This window comes from Canis lupus, chromosome 18, assembly GCF_011100685.1.
Source record: "Canis lupus familiaris isolate Mischka breed German Shepherd chromosome 18, alternate assembly UU_Cfam_GSD_1.0, whole genome shotgun sequence".
NCBI lineage: Eukaryota > Metazoa > Chordata > Mammalia > Carnivora > Canidae > Canis > Canis lupus.
Window position 1 is genome coordinate 23832751 of NC_049239.1, and position 16656 is coordinate 23849406.

Sequence of the window (16656 nt, forward strand, 5' to 3'; positions counted from 1 at the left end):
TATAAACATTTTCCTTTCAAATTACTTGAGACCTTCAAATTCTGTCAAAAGGACTATGCATAGAGGCACTGTTTGTACAACATTATAGTAGCAAAAGTTGCTCAGTGCAATTCTATTCTACTATTTAAAGAAGTTTTCAGCAATTTCACTTTGAGCTTCCATGCAGACCAGAGGAACCAATAATATCTACGTTTTATCTTGTATTTTCTTTTATATTGTGCCATCAATATAATTAATTCTCACATTTGTACCATTCACTGGAGTTACTTGATTGTGAGTGGTCCATAATATGTGCCTCGTATAACCTTTCTTCATCTTATATTCAAATGAATGCATACAACTGTAAAATATTATGTGAAACCAGCCTAAATATTTTCCTGCCAAACCAGGAGAACTATTAGTAGTCAAAAATCCCTATTCTGATTTCAACGATAGTATGTGTTTTCCAATTTTATGCAACGTGTCGAATACTTAGTGCTTACTTACGCCTTAAAGCATCTAAGTCTATGATTTACAGCAAGTAGATAGAGTTATAATCTAAAGAGATTATTGTGGAGAGAATTAGTTGGCATATTTAATTTTAGCATATCTTCTTTATTGTAATAGAATTTAATACTCAAATAAGGGAAATAAACTGCATCTTTAATCACATAAGAGATATGGCTATGAGGAAGGAGAAATAAAAATGAAATCCAGATTGTAGAAGCATGCTTGATTTCAATGACATATACCTCTCCTCTACCCTCTGTCTTGTCTCATATGAAAAGTGAAAAAGTTTTTGGTTGTATTGCTTAATGTCCAAAGTACTAAATGGTGTTATTTAGTTAACAATATAAAATATTCTCTTAACATATCTCCTAATAAGTGAGACTCCTTGGCCATTTACGATAATACATATATAATGTATAATGTATATTATATGTATATATACACACATATGCACATATATGTGTGCATAGGTATTACATATATTAATTTTGAAAATAATTTCTGAACACAATGAAAATTTGGAACTTTAGAATTTTAAAATCTGTTTATTTATTAATATTTTATAAAGATGTTAGTTTTTCTGAGATATTTATTTACATTTGAAAAGATATTCTCAGAGAATTTAAGAAAAACATACAGGGGCACCTGGTTGACTCAGTCAGAAGAGCATGTGATTCTTGATCTCAGGGTCATGAGCTTAAGCCCCATGTTGGGTATAGAGAACACTTAAACTTTAAAAAAACGATAGAGCAAGAGTAATTAAATAATAACAAAATAGAAATAATATGGAGGTATTAATCTGATGCTTTAAAAGTTTAGTCAGACATGGGTTAGAATTATTCAGATAACATTTTTCATTTGCTGTATGGTTATCAGAAAGTTACCTAGGATCTCTGAGTCTCAGTTTCCTCAACTAAAAATGACATCAATTTTATAGTAGTGTAAAGTACTTAGCATAATGCCTTAGTACGTATTAATCAATCAGTAGGCCATGTTATTTTATTCTTAAAATAAGAAATCATCTGCTTATTTGATTTGAATATTTCCATATCTGTTTAACTCTTGCACCACTCCGCATATTGTAAGATGATTTGGGTGAGAACTCTATCATGAATTGTTCCTTCTTCTTAAGGACAGATAATGGAGTTTAATCCCATACTTAATGCAAGAAGTGGTGGACTGAATATTAATCTGTACAAAGAAAAATTGTATTTTGTTCATTAGAATGTTCATGAAATTCCAGTCTTCCAAGTGTGGAGGCATATAAATTATAATGACTCTTTATCAAAGTGGTAGATAACAGAAATCACTATCAGCCAAACAGCAAATACAGCAATTGTTTAATAATTATAGCAGAATTGTACTGCGTCAACTTATATAAGCTGGAACTACATTTCCTAGAATTCTCCTTCCCATAAAGTGGTTAAAATTGACCCTAAAAGAAATCTGCATGAGATGTGGAAGGTAGAAGTTGAACTGCAACCATAAAATTCTCAAAGTTGTTGTAATCTGCTGGCTACCTTGTGTGTGGGGGGCAGCCACTGGCCTTCTACAAGATCTTTCCTGTTAGCTTCTGTAGAATCTGGTTCTGGTATTTGTGCAGCTCCACAGCAAAAAGCACCAGCTTCTTTTGTAGATCAGCCAAATCATCAAAGTTGGGGGTAGTGAAAGAGATACTGATTCTAGCTTGTTCTTGTGAGTCCCAGTGTATCCTTGTGGGTTTCAGTGTGCCCTTGCTCTTCCCATTTCACATGAGCTTTTTATTCCCTAATGCGAATCCTGGTGACTTACAACAATTTCAGGTCCACTACTTGACTCAAAGGTAATAGATTCCAGAATTCCATAGATTTTTGTCACCATCTTCTACAACTGTATATAAGGTTAAATCCCTGTAATAAAATCCATTTTTTTAAATCTCTCATACAAGTTCTGGTCTCTGATCAAATTCTAACTTATAAAAGGAGGTATCTTACTACCATAAAACAGCTCACTGCAATATGTCATATAAGGGGAACACGGATTTGATCCATTTAAAAAGAAAAACACAAGTTATTGGTTGATTATTTTATCTGTTTCTAAATGTGAATGGTTCCTCTTTTTTAAATGCATATTAAGATTTAGAACCAATAAGTTATATTAATTTTGGTATCACTTCAAACACAAAACAAGAAAGATGTTTTGATTCACACACATGCACACACATACACATATCTATATAGCATATAGTACAGAGAATACAATATAGTTAGTATGTTTAGCACTCAATTTGAATGTAATTATGACAATCTCCAAGAATGTTCTGCTTGTGAATGCATAAAAGCTAAAAGCAAAGTTTAAGATTCTGAGTCTCCTGAAATTGTGTCAAATTTTAGATACTATAATTTTGCATCCTGTTTTACTTACCACTCTTAAAAATGTGGTAAAGAGAAATATATAAAAATTAAGTGATATATATAGAATTTTAGGAAAGTTTTGTAATGTCCTATGGACATAAGGGTGATTTTTTTTTAATTTTTATTTATTTATGATATTCACAGAGAGAGAAAGAGAGAGAGGCAGAGACATAGGCAGAGGGAGAAGCAGGCTCCATGCACCGGGAGCCCGATGTGGGATTCGATCCCGGGTCTCCAGGATCGCGCCCTGGGCCAAAGGCAGGTGCCAAACCACTGCGCCACCCAGGGATCCCCCATAAGGGTGATTTTTATTGCTATATGACCAAATCAAAGAAAAAGAGTCAAACATTGGCCAAAGCTTTTTGCCTTGATACAGAACATATCCAAGAAAAATATTCCCAGAGTTCACACTAAATCTATGATATGATGGTTAACATACCCTTAGAAATGAGTAGAAATCCATTCCTGAAGTTTTTTAAGTGCATAAAGAAGCAGAATACCAAGGATGACATGTAGAAACTACATGTCAGTTTGACCTGGAACACCTGCTAACTACGTAGTTAGAAGTCATTGGCCAAAACCCCAGAGGAACTGTCCAAATCATTCTAATAAACCTTCCAAAGTATAAAATGCTTACTATACTCTAAAAGTATGTACACTGATACATGGGTGACAATGTCTAACCAAATCTACAATAATTTGTAAACCAATGTCAAATATTTGAATTTCACTTCAACCACTGAAGGATATAATTAAAATTCCAGTTAAAACACACACACACACACACACACACACACACACATACACACACTCTAAAATCCCCAAACTCTCTGAAAGTTTTTATATACTGTCTCTATTTTAAGCGTTGGCCTTACTTTGCAAGTGCATTTAAATTTAAATCTTAAATCTAAAAGATTTCAAAAAACCCATCTAAATTTATATACATATGAGACTTGGTTTATGGCAATTCAACACAATAATTACCATCTTGTTTTGCCATATTAGAAAATACATTAATTCAAAATATGAGTAAAGTCTAATAACTAAAAATACTTTAATGGCAAAGCTTCATTTTCCATGTATTTTCTACCTAAAATATAAAACTGATTCTTCAGTTGCTTTGAATGGAAATATGTATCCTACAACCAAATATGAGTTACATAAATCAGTTAATGCAAATGATGCATTTAGAACAATAGGTGGTATGTGTGTATACATATATATATATATGTACATATATATATGTGTGTGTGTATATATATATATATATAGTAAACTCCTATATATATATAGTAAGCACCATAAGTGACCATTATAATTATTATTATTAATATTACCTCTGAATGCTGAATTTAAACTGTAATGATTTTGCTCAGCTTACTGGATATTGAACCCCAAGCAGAAGTAAAAATACATATATGCATGTGCATGAAAGTTTATGCTCATTCCTGTGGCTTTAAGTAGGTAAGATTTTTACTCACTTTCATCAAAAATCGTGGTCTATACACCTGACTTGTCAGCAGATTTCATCATGGGAATCATATTCAAAAATTAACATAGTGACCATAGTCTTTCATCATCTAAAATGTCCACAAAAAATTATAACCCAATGTTGTCAAGAATTGTAAAAGGTCTGTGATTTTGTCTAACTCATAACAAGTTCAAATGGTTTCATGGATGCTGGCACAAGATATGTGGCTCCTGAATCAGAGTAAAGGACAATTTTGCCCACAAAAATAACAGTAGTCTTAGAGTTAGCGTTTCTTAATCTAGTTCCCCAAGCTCTAATTCCTGGTGACAGTATGAAGATGGCCAGGTTGGCAATTTGCATATGCAGTGAGTTACATTACAGCAGAGGAGCCCTGAGATAAGGGAAACTGAATATTTAAAATAGTCACAAGCATGCTGGCCATTACATTTTGAGGAAGATGTTAGTTTATTATACTGGACAGTAAGCATACCTGCCCTTTGCCCCAAGGGAAACTATTTCTCAAGGCTTGCAAACCAGCCTTTTAAGAGGGAGACACCACCTTCCAAGGTAGTGGAATACTCTTCACTGTGAATACCCTCTAAAATTTTCTGCAAAATAGACAGTCAGTGCTTCTATTCATCAGATGTGCAGAATTGTGTGAAAGACTCATGAAAAATTATCTCCCAACAATTACACATCAAGGTTTTGAGGTCTAATGAAGCCTTCAGATGTTTGTAGAATTCAATTACCATGAAAAAAAAAATTACATGACTTGAAGTCCCTAAAACAAAATAAAAATTAAAATAATATAAAATTGATATTAACTTTGACCTTTGAAAAAGTAAATGACATTCAAGGATTAATGTGCATTTTGGACTGTATTGAAACTTAAGATGCATGTGTGCCTTCAAATTCTCCATTGCATTCACTTAGCAAAAAACAGTGTTGCTAAGGCCCTGCAATTTGAGCCATGATAAATTTGATAGACATGTTATAATACATCATAGCTTTAAAAATGAATAACAACTAAGGACAAAAATATAAAAATAAATCCCTCAAGAATCGCAAAAATGTCCCAAAATTCAGGTGCATGACAATACGCTTTGAAATGTATCCAACAATAGCAATGTTATGAGAATCTGCTTTTTTTGTTCATCTCAGATGGTTGAAATTTTGATTTTCAATGATGTTCAAAATATTTCTAACAGTCATACGGTTGCCATTTGGTTTTATTGAAACTTAGTGCAAAGAGAGATGGTTTAGTAGGATAAACAAAGAAGATACTGAGAGCTATTGATTCGAAACAGATTCTTTTACCAGCTTAGCATGTATTCAGTTTTCATTTGCAAAACAGGGTCAAGGAAGTTAATCCCTCAATAAAAATGTTATTGTGAATAACAAAGTGGATTTTAAGGACCAAAAAAATAAATTAAAAAAAATGAAAGTAAAGGTGAATAATAGTCAGAATAGAGATATCTGGATTGCATTTATCTCTTTATTTAGGGACTCTGTCCAATAATATTATATATTATATCATTTTTTTTTCAAATTACAACTCTCAAGTTACAACAATGGAAAGGTTCACGAGCATTTCACTCCCCTAATGCAGAAACGCCACAACAATGTAAAAGTGTAGACGCTGCTACACCAAGAAAGCATATTAGTATATATCCGGTATATTCACTTCCACAAAAGGAAAAAGATGAATTTAGATTAATGATGTTGTCAGAAATGTCATTATCAGCAGCCTAAGACCCATTTATATTCTCTCTCTCCCTCCATCTACACATATATGTAAAAAAAAAAAAGGAAATACAAATGTCTCCCAGGTTGCAGATTCCTGCTTTACCACAAAGTCCATCTTCGTGGAATAGCTGCTTGATTCCAGCTGCTGATTTAACATATGTGTTTGATGCAAAACTGAGCCATGAGAAATGGTGTGTATCTTTCCAGCTGCCTAGGAGAATGGGAAGGGGTTCAACTTTCTGTAAGATGCTATATTCGGTGAACTGTGTAAGTTGAGGAACTATAGACGTACAGGTACTACGTCGGTTCAATCGAGGGGTGTATCCTGACTTCCCAGGTGGCTGTGCCCATCTTAACCATCTTAACCAGACTTCAGACTGATCCACTTTGAAAATATATAAAATTAGTCAGTGTCTTTGCCTTACTTTTCTCTTGCATCTGAATCTAATACTGAGAAGACAACCCTTCCTCCAGGGAGGTTTGTTTAAAGGAGCCTAATTTCTAGAGGACTTCTTAAGAAAACACTAAAAGCAGAGGGAAACTGTAAGTCAGATTCTAGAAACCATGGAGTGCACTCAAGGAGGTCACTAGTTTACTTTCCTATAAATGTTCAGGTCGGTTCCTATTTTGGTTACAATTCTATCTTGGAGTCGTGATGGCTGCAAAAACTACTCAAGCCTCATTCTTGTGGCTTTTCAGCATCACAAGGACTCTTTGAAAGGAATTACTGTCCACATGTCACAGCTGACTGTTGTTTACTGAAGATACAGTGCAGAATTTCTATCAAACCATCCGTGTGTCACTTTAAAAATCAGGTATTGAATGAAAATTCTTACCAACTCCTTACCCTTCTTTCTAAGTGGTTAAGAAATTATTGGTAAGAATATTAATGATATATTTTTTAATTTTATTTATTTTTAAAGATTTTATTTATTTATTCATGAGAGAGAGAGAGAGAGAGAGGCAGAGACACAGGCAGAGGGAGAGGCAGGCTCATGCAGGGAGCCTGATGTGGGACTCGATCCTGGGTCTCCAGGATCACGCCCTGGGCTGAAGGCGGCGCTAAACCACTGAGCCACCCGGGCTGCCCCTAATGCTATTTTTTTTAATCATGGGAGAAATGTTATAAATCCTGAAAGTCAACTAATTACTATTTTCTAAAATCATATATTAAGAAAGAAATGGAAAGAAAGAAAATATATAGCCATTGAATTGATTTAATTCAATAGAACATAAAGTAATAATCAAATAACAAACATTTTATCATGTTACATTAATTGGGCCACTTTTGAAAAGATTAGTATGGTTAATATTCCCATTCAGAAACTTACACCTCTCAACACACACATAATCACCTATCTCTGCCAGAATGTATTTGACATGATTTGTAAGTTTTCAGAATGTTTATTATAAGGCAGTAGGAAATGCTTAGGTGCCATTAATACCTTGTATCAGATTTAACAAACTCTACATGTCTTACTTCCTTTTAATTTAGTTCTTTGAAGCCCATAAGCATTTTAAATAATCTTGGCAAATAAACTAAAGTTGCCCTTCTTAGAGAGGAAACCTCTGAGGCCACAATCAGGGTTACTCATAGGGTATCCAGCAAATCATGACTTGACTGCAGCTGCTGAATTCCTTGCATCTGAGCTAACACCAGAATCCCTCCGTGTTTAGTACTGATACCAGAATGAGAGGGGAAAGACAGGAAGGAAAGGAGAGGAGGGAAGGGCCCAGAAGAGCCATAAAAGATGAGAGAAATGCATGGAGGTGAATTTTGGAAACCAGAAATATAAAAGACTCTGCTATCCTAGTGACCGAATGAGCTGATTCAACCATTGCATCAAATATGCACTTGGCTACAGTGCATATTATAAAATCCAGACATTTTCGTCAAATCTTCAATTTTCAAAGTGAATTGAATTCAGAATAATGCAACACTACAGTGGTCATAATCTTTAAAGAGGACCAAATTAATTTCATCAACGATGTTTTCATTAGAAATTGCATAATAAACTCTCTTATATATACCAGTAATATTTGTCTCCTGCATAACAGTCTATGTGATAATTTCACATGTGATTGTTTGAGTCTTACAGGAATGCTGTGAGCTGTTTGTTATTATGCACACATCCTTGATGAGAACAGAATAGGTGAAGTATTTATTAGAATCTCCATTATCTTTTGAGTGTTAACAGGCAAGTTCAAATCCATATATGCCACAAGACTCCAAAAACGTCATCAGAGGCACAGAAATTCTGATCTCAACTTCTAACATAGTACTCAAAATGTACTACAACTTTGAATGAAAAGGTTTTGAATTAATATTCTGAATCATTCTATTTCCTGACCAACAAAATGGGGGTAGTGATACCCACCTCATAAAGTTATTATTAAAATTACACTTACAAACTAGCACTTAAATTATCATAGTACTTGACACAGGAAAAATCCTCATAATTGCACGTTTCCATGTCTTCACTTGTTAAATTTTGACAGAAAGGGAAAGAGTATGTGTTCAAAAATCGGTATACCAGTAAACTCTCGATTTCTATCCATCCTTGGTTATTATCACATTGAAATCTTTCAACATAATCTGTTAATGGTAAACATGGCATTCTGATGTTAATATTTTAAAAAATTTTTTGTTTTTTGTCTTCAATTGACTTTTTGCCTTATACATGTGAAGTTTTTCTTGTTTTTTTTTTTTTTTTTTTTAAGATTTTGTTTATTTATTCATGAGAGACACAGAGACATAGGCAGAGGGAGAAGCAGGCTCCCTGCAAGGAGCCCGATGCAGGACTCGATCCTGGACCCCAGGATCACACCCTGAGCCAAAGGCAGACGCTCAACCGTTGAGCCACCCAGGCTCCCCAAGTTTTTCTTCTTTTAAATAATTTTCACAAAAACTATTATTCTTGTTTATCATGGTTGTAAAATATGTCATGTCTTATGTAATGGATAAAGTAACAAAGCACTCCAAATTTAATGTACTTGTAGAAGTAGAGTTAATGAGTCAGTAGGAGTATCAACATAAAATTCTTGACTTCTCTGAACTACTTCATTGTTCTATTTACTCCTTTCCAATAGTCCTAACATATGTAATCAGCTTGAGATAGTTTAATATTTGACAGAGCGTACTTTTGGGAGTCCACTTTCACATAATCAGAAAAATGTTTATTGTGCTATAAAGGTGTAACGTAACTTAACATTATATTTAAAATGAAATTTCTAAGGATTAAATTTCTCACATTTGTTCATATGTAAATAATCAATGATGGGGAATATCAGTGCTTCGTGCTCCTTTAATTTATCTTCCTTTACCTGTTGCCAGCACTGCTACCAGACTGAGGCATTCTTTCCCCATGAACTCAGATTCCACCTCTAAATTGTTCGAAACATATACATCATCTTGGGCAGCTGCTACCAATCAGTCAAACTGTCCCTTGAAAATATCTACTTATTTATATATGTACATACAGGTTAATGTATCTTTTTAAGCACCTAAGATATATTTCTTCTAAATACCAATACATACACAAAACATTTAGAAGTTTCTTATGTTTTAGACATGCAAAAATATCTAAGACATAAGATAATACAAATTATGTACGTTTTCAAACCTGTAATTCATTTTGCTTTTTTGATTTAAATTATTTTAACTGCTTTTCATGATCTGTGCAAATACTCGGCTATACCTCAAAACAGTGATCCACTTATTTTTACTGACAAAGTTTACTTCAAGAAAAATGACCTGTATCTTGACAGTGGTAAAACCATTGTAAGGATTGCTTACCCGTCCTCTTGTGTTCCATAGTACCCAGGACTATGTCTGTTATATAGTCATTGCTCAATCCATATTTGTTTAAGAAACCAGAGCATGAAAGGAAGGAAAGAAGGAAGAGGAAAGGAAAAGAAAGAAAAAGAATGGAATGGCAAGAAGGAGGGAGGGATAATTTAATCGTGACTCAGAAGTAGAAAAACTTCGTATCATTCAAAAGGGATTCAAGAGGAATTAATATAGGAAAATCAATTTGTACAAATAAGGTTGACATGCTAAATACAAGTACAAAATGTGGCAAAATTGCATTTTGTTAATTATCTTTTACACATATACAAATCCTCAAAGGGAACATATTTTTGCTTTATTTAAGCATATGTTACTTTTACCTACTTTCTTTATATGAAAATGTCAATATCCAAAATTAAATATTATTTTGTTTTTAAAAAGTGATTAAGTATACAGGTAAATCATGGTGTTTATATAATACAATACTGTAGAAAAAATGATGACAGAGTAATAAATTACTTATGCATTTACAGAGATGATTTAGTAGATTGATTCTTACCTGGATATCTTTTCCAGCCCACTTGCATTCATCCCTTCTGGTATAAGACACTGGCCACACAATCTAAGGGCAGAGAAAAACATAATTTTATGCCAATTAAGTTCTCCAAGTGATTCAGCATTGCAGACTGTTACACCAACATGGGGCAACTTAAGCAAAGTTAAGTTCCACAAAGCATTATGTGGCAGGGACTTCTAGCTTAGACTTTGCAGTGGCATCAGTTAACTAGTATGAACTGAACTCAATCTCTGTCTACCCATTAGACTTCGCTGTATATGAAAGTTGAACAATACAGAATTTATGTAGTCAACAGATCTAAGTAGTGTGCAGAGAAAAGAACTGCCTGGCAGGTTAGGAGAATGTGAAAATCTGGTGAAGAGAGGTAGAAATAAACATAAAATGCGGCTTACATTCTCCTAAATGAATCCATCCTTATCATTGAATAGTGATCATACAGCTTAAATGCTAGGTACTCTGGATCCCATTCCCTAATTCAAATCTCAGCATGACACACTAGAATGAGCTACTGATAGGGCTTAGAAAACCACATTTTAGAAAGGAATCTTTTTGTTTGTTTTGTTTTTCCACAGGACAGTAGGTAAGAATACCATTGCATGCTTTCTGGAGATAAAGAAGGAAGTGAAAAACAAAATAGCTTTAAAAGCTTTGCCACTGTGGGAAAACCTTAGACTTAACTGAAAAACAATTCTGCTTTCCTCCCTAATATTTCACCTTCATCCTCTGATAACATTTATGCTAAATTCGAAAGGTTTCTATATTGTATGACTACAGTGACAGCAGTAGACAAGCCAAGACTTTATTGGTTTAGAGGACTGCAGATGTATTTTCCCTTATAATATTAATGCAAATATCCTCATCTAAATTTTAATATAAAAATCTTCAGTTCCCTAGGGCAAATCAAATGACTCCCATCTGCACTGGGGCGGACAATTTTATGGTTTGTTTGTTTTTTTTTTTAATTCATCTTTCTCTTCTGGTAACAGTTAATTTCAGAAAAAAAAAAAAGGTCATATGTAAAAAAAAAAAAAGAAAAATCCAGACATGGTGGCAGTCAATCATTCATGTCTGCTAGATAGCTTTTAGTCTCAAAATGACTGATCATTTATTTGGGAACCTCTTGATAATTCAATATAAATGGTCATGAACTTGTGCAAAGGCTATGATATTCAATCTAGGGAATCAAAAAACAAAATACAACACATTCAGAAGCAAAAAGATAGGATATATTGAAATAACCTATGATGGCATAACAAATGCATTTCAGGTCCATGTCACAATTATAAAAGCCCTAGAAATTTTTGGATACACATTTATTTTTACCCTTTGAAGCTTTTTAACTTATGTATTCTTGGGGATCTCTGGGTGGCTCAGCAGTTTAGCGCCTGCCTTTGGCCCAGGGCGTGATTCTGGAGTCCTGGGATCAAGTCCCACATCGGGCTCCCGGCATGGAACCTGCTTCTCCCTCCTCTTGTGTCTCTGCCTCTCTCTCTCTCTCTCTCTCTCATAAATAAATAAATAAATAAATAAATAAATAAATAAATAAATAAATCTAAAAAAAAAAAACTTATGTATTCTTTTCTTTTTCATGTGCTTTTCATGTATATAAATTAAAAATATTTGACCTGTTGTTATAGGTTATAGGTTATAGGTTGTTATAGGTTGTTATATAAAGTTGTTATAAAGTAATCACAAAATAAAAAAATTGTAAAAATGGTAAATTCATGTCCTTAAAATTCACATTTCCCTGATTTCTGAATTACCAGAGCCGAATGCTGGGTAGTCCATTACACAGGTTCCACAGCCCTATCGATGTTGGCTATAGAAAGCCCAATGATCTATTCTTATTTAATGTTTACAATGAGAGGCTAAAATATAAGTTTTATTTAAGATACAGCAATAATAATACATAGTAGGGCTAAGATTTATTGACTTTCATATTAAGCCTGCCAGCTACATTACACAAAACATAGATTATTTAAACATACAATTTTTAATTCAGAAAGGCGAGAGTTGTTTTCTCATAGTTTCTTAACTCTTGACCATTGGTGTTGAGATAGCATGAGCCTCATTTTGTCATTTTTGTCTTATGTCAAATGTTGATAAAATTAATTTTGATAACTTAGAGGAGTGTAAACTCTCAACTTTCTAGAGTTTCAGAGTAAAAATGTATAAATAAAGCTTAAAAATCTGGCCAAAAAAATAAATTTGGGGTATAAAGTGCTATTTTGGAAAGCAATTTATTTATTTTTTTTATAAAGCAATCTAATGAGGATAACTATAAGTCAGTAGAATAAATATATATATTTATTTAAAATACATGTATTTGTCATTTCCAATGGTACTCATTTCCATGAAGAATAATTCCTAACTTTTCAGTTACATTTCTTAACCAATTGATATTTTGTCTTCTTTGCTCACAAATTTCTCAATTATCTGACAAAAAATGTCTAAATTTCTTATTCTCATATTGAAAGGGCTTCATGATCTATATTACACTTTCCTTTCTTCATGACTCTATGCTTCTATTCATGGCAGCCCCTCTTGCTCATTATTTACTAAGTAAGCACTTATACCTTAAAGAAATGGCACCCTTTTATCAAGGCCTAGAATCTTTTCATGGTCCTTTCAAATCTGAGAATGTGCTGTCTCTAACAAGGATTGGCCTATCTTTAATATTATCTTATAAGGCCTTCAAGAATTATTTATGATATCCTACAGTGACCCCTATAAAGTTTATCACAAGGGTAGATGATTCAGAAAACGCTGAATAACATCATACATAGGTTAAAAAAATTATTAATAGACAAATATATGTGAATAATTAAGTAAACTGCATTTGCTCCTATAGACAGTGTGGTATAATTAAATAATATGTTTGGAATGAGATGCTTTCTAATTAGAAATATGCCTTCCATTAGAATAATGATTTTAAACTCAAAAGCAGAGGCTTTTAACAGCACTATGACATTGGGCAAGTCACCTAACTTTAATTCATTCACTCTTTCAGTATATATTTATTACAAGTATCGTTGGCAGAAGATACTGTGATTATACCCTGGGCATACAAATGGCTCTGGGATTTTCCTCATCTATAAAACGGTAGGTTGTCTCATATGATAATTATGTCTTTTCAATTTTGGAATGAACTATTTAAATTAAGAATATTTATTACTTTATTATTCAGAGAAGAATGCTAAACATTAAATATATATTCTGAGGTATTAGGTGCTCACATATTATCTAGAGACACAGATATATGCATATATATTTATATTCATATATATCAATTTTATAAAATGATAAAAGTATTATAAACACTGAAAATTCGAATTGATATAATTATTAAAACATCAGATTTTTCTTAATCTTCTGAGGTTTTTCATTTATTATATAAAAAGGATGACTTCACTAAACAACAAAACCTTCTTACTTTACTTTACTTCTTACCTTTACAAAAGACTCTAAGGTAAATATTTCTAAGGTAATATTTACTCTAAGGTAAATATTATCCGTAAAACAAACGGATAATCAGTTTTCTCAGGCAATAAATAATCTTAGGGATACTTAGATATCATCTGAGAAGATTCAGAGATCAAATAGATTGAAAAATCAGAAAATGAATATCAAAGGTGATTTTTAAATGCCATATAGTAATCCCAAATTTTTCAATCAAATAGATTGAAAAATCAGAAAATGAATATCAAAGGTGATTTTTAAATGCCATATAGTAATCCCAAATTATATCAGTAAAGGCATTGCTGTTTTATATGATACACATAATGAATCTAGTGTTTATGCACAGTCAGAATTTTAGCATTTGATTAATAAGAATGTAAGTCTCAGGTTCAGTGGCATACTCTATTAGAGATATGAATCAGCTTTGAATTTCATCTTCATTTGATCCTCAAAGCAATATTCTCCAACCAGAACAAAAGCTTTTTATACAATTCAGTTACTTTTTAAAAATTATTGTCCAATTTGTTCAAGTTTATCAGAGGAACATGACTCTAAAACACTAAATATTAAGCAAAAGTAACATACATTAAAACTGATGTGTATCAAAAAATGTTATACTAGCACACTCACAGAAGTTACTGCATAAAAGATCTTTGTTCCTCAGAGAATTATGACTGGAAAATACTGACTGTGAAAAAATGATTGGCTTTGAGTATAGTATATGGACTCAGTAACATAATTTCTAATTCTTCAACTAATTTTTCAATCCATGTTTATTTTCTAAAATAGTTTATTAATTAAATAAGCCAGAAACACTCTAAAGAATAAAGATTAAACTGCTCATGTCTAAATGACCACACTTGTAAAAAACCTGACACAGAAAACTGATCTTCTAGATGAGGGTTTGGCAAAATTTGTGTTTAAAAGGCCAGATAGTAAATATTTTAGGCTCTGCGAGCCAGATGATCTCTATCACAACCATTCAGTTCTGCTATTGTTGAATGAAAGCAAACATAGACAATATGTAAATGAATGAGAGTGTCTGTGTTCCAATAAACATTTTGTACAAAAACAGGTGACACACCAGATTAGGCATGTGTATGATGATTGATGAACTCTGCATTTGCTGGCAATATAGACATGTAAAAATTTATACATACATATATACACACACATCATTTCACACATGACATTGTAATATATGTTTATATTGGTTCAGGTATTTAGTTTTATGCAGCAAAAATGATATAACTATGGAAGGACAAGCTGAAATTATAATGATCATCAAAAATACTATGGTTTCTTCCTTGATGATTTTTGTGGTTTACTGCATCCATTGATTTGTTATAATCAGATCAATGCATTATTTTTACTTGCATCTGAAAAGATAAAATATTAATTTTAACAATTTTTTCCAGTTGCCACACTGTTAAATAGCTTGAGATGCTTTAAAAGAACTATAGTGTATATATTAGAATAAAGATACCTTTTGAAAATCCTTGATATTAACCAGGTTGAATGAAAATATGTGATCCTTTGCTCCAACATACAGCCTACTCCGTTCCTCATCCAAAAGGAAGGTATGATAACTGGAGCTGTTGGCCAAGCCATTGAAAGTGATTACACTGTTGGATTCCAACATTTCTGCAAGGTAACAAAGCAAGACAATTTGGTGTTATTGTGAGGTCCTACATGAGCATGGGCTCTTGGTACAAGGTAATACCGCCTGCTGTAGTTACCAGTCAGTGGCTGTTCTAAATGAGGATACTAAGAAATATATAGGAAACTTTTTTTTTTAAACATTTCATTGAAATGGAAGTCATACTCATTAGTTTGCTGATTTCATACTCAAGACCACACACTCCTTCAGAAGAAAGGGACAAAAATACCTCATTCACACAACTGATCTGATGGAATTTTTTTGCATGTAATGATAGAATGAAATGCTCAGTATTGTATATAAAATGTCTTTAATTTTACAAAGACTTTTTTAAAGGGTTTCATTTGTTCCAAGTCATAACCTACAAGTATAAACATAGGGGACAACAGAGCAAGGTAGTATGGGGGAAACACTGTCTTCACTACTAGGTTGCTTGGGGTTTCTTTTCAATGAGGAATTTTTACTTATCTTTTTGACCATTAAATCATTACTCTACCATCTAAATTTTTTATACTATTTGTGTAACGGACATATACAGAGAAGCCAAGTTAGGTTTTTATGAAAACATAAGTTCTATGAATTTTATAATATGACTCCAATTTTTCAGTTTGTTAGCATTCTTCTATTTGTTTTTCCTGTAAAGGGGCAAATACTGAACCTTTAAACCTATACCTAAGTGAGAAAAATATTCTTAAAAACCCACATTAATTGTAAGTCCACTTTTGCATTAGAAAGGCAGTTGTTAATTATCATAAAAGAGGTTTTGTTTAAATATCTGCTTTAATAAAAATTATATGTATATGCCACCACAAATACCCTTCCATGGGATGGAAATGCTGAGGATTCTCCAAAACTGTGTCCTGAATCAATAATTCAAATTTTTCCAATGCACATATAGTAGAACCATACACGTCCACAAAATGTAGAATGTGTTTTCCAAGGACAGGAATGAGCAATGCAGACCCTTCCTGCTTTCCAGCCTTGAGTCTAAGTCATTAGCCATTTGACAAATTTCCTTGCTTTCTCCATTTCTCCTACTGACTTCTCCATATTACTAAAGATATTATTTCA

General features: G+C 32.8%; 1 protein-coding gene across 14 annotated transcripts in view; it reads right to left on the reverse strand.

Moving 5' to 3' along the window:
• The window catches only part of SEMA3A (semaphorin 3A), a 454892-nt gene that overhangs the window by 130592 nt on the left and 307644 nt on the right, over nt 1–16656 (reverse strand). For all 14 annotated transcript variants that reach the window (XM_038562852.1, XM_038562850.1, XM_038562853.1 and 11 more), the window contains 2 exons: nt 15412–15569; nt 10449–10511 (listed from right to left, as the gene is read on the reverse strand). In XM_038562852.1, coding sequence (XP_038418780.1) covers nt 10449–10511; nt 15412–15569 — 221 coding nt within the window. The remainder of the gene's footprint in view (nt 1–10448; nt 10512–15411; nt 15570–16656) is intronic.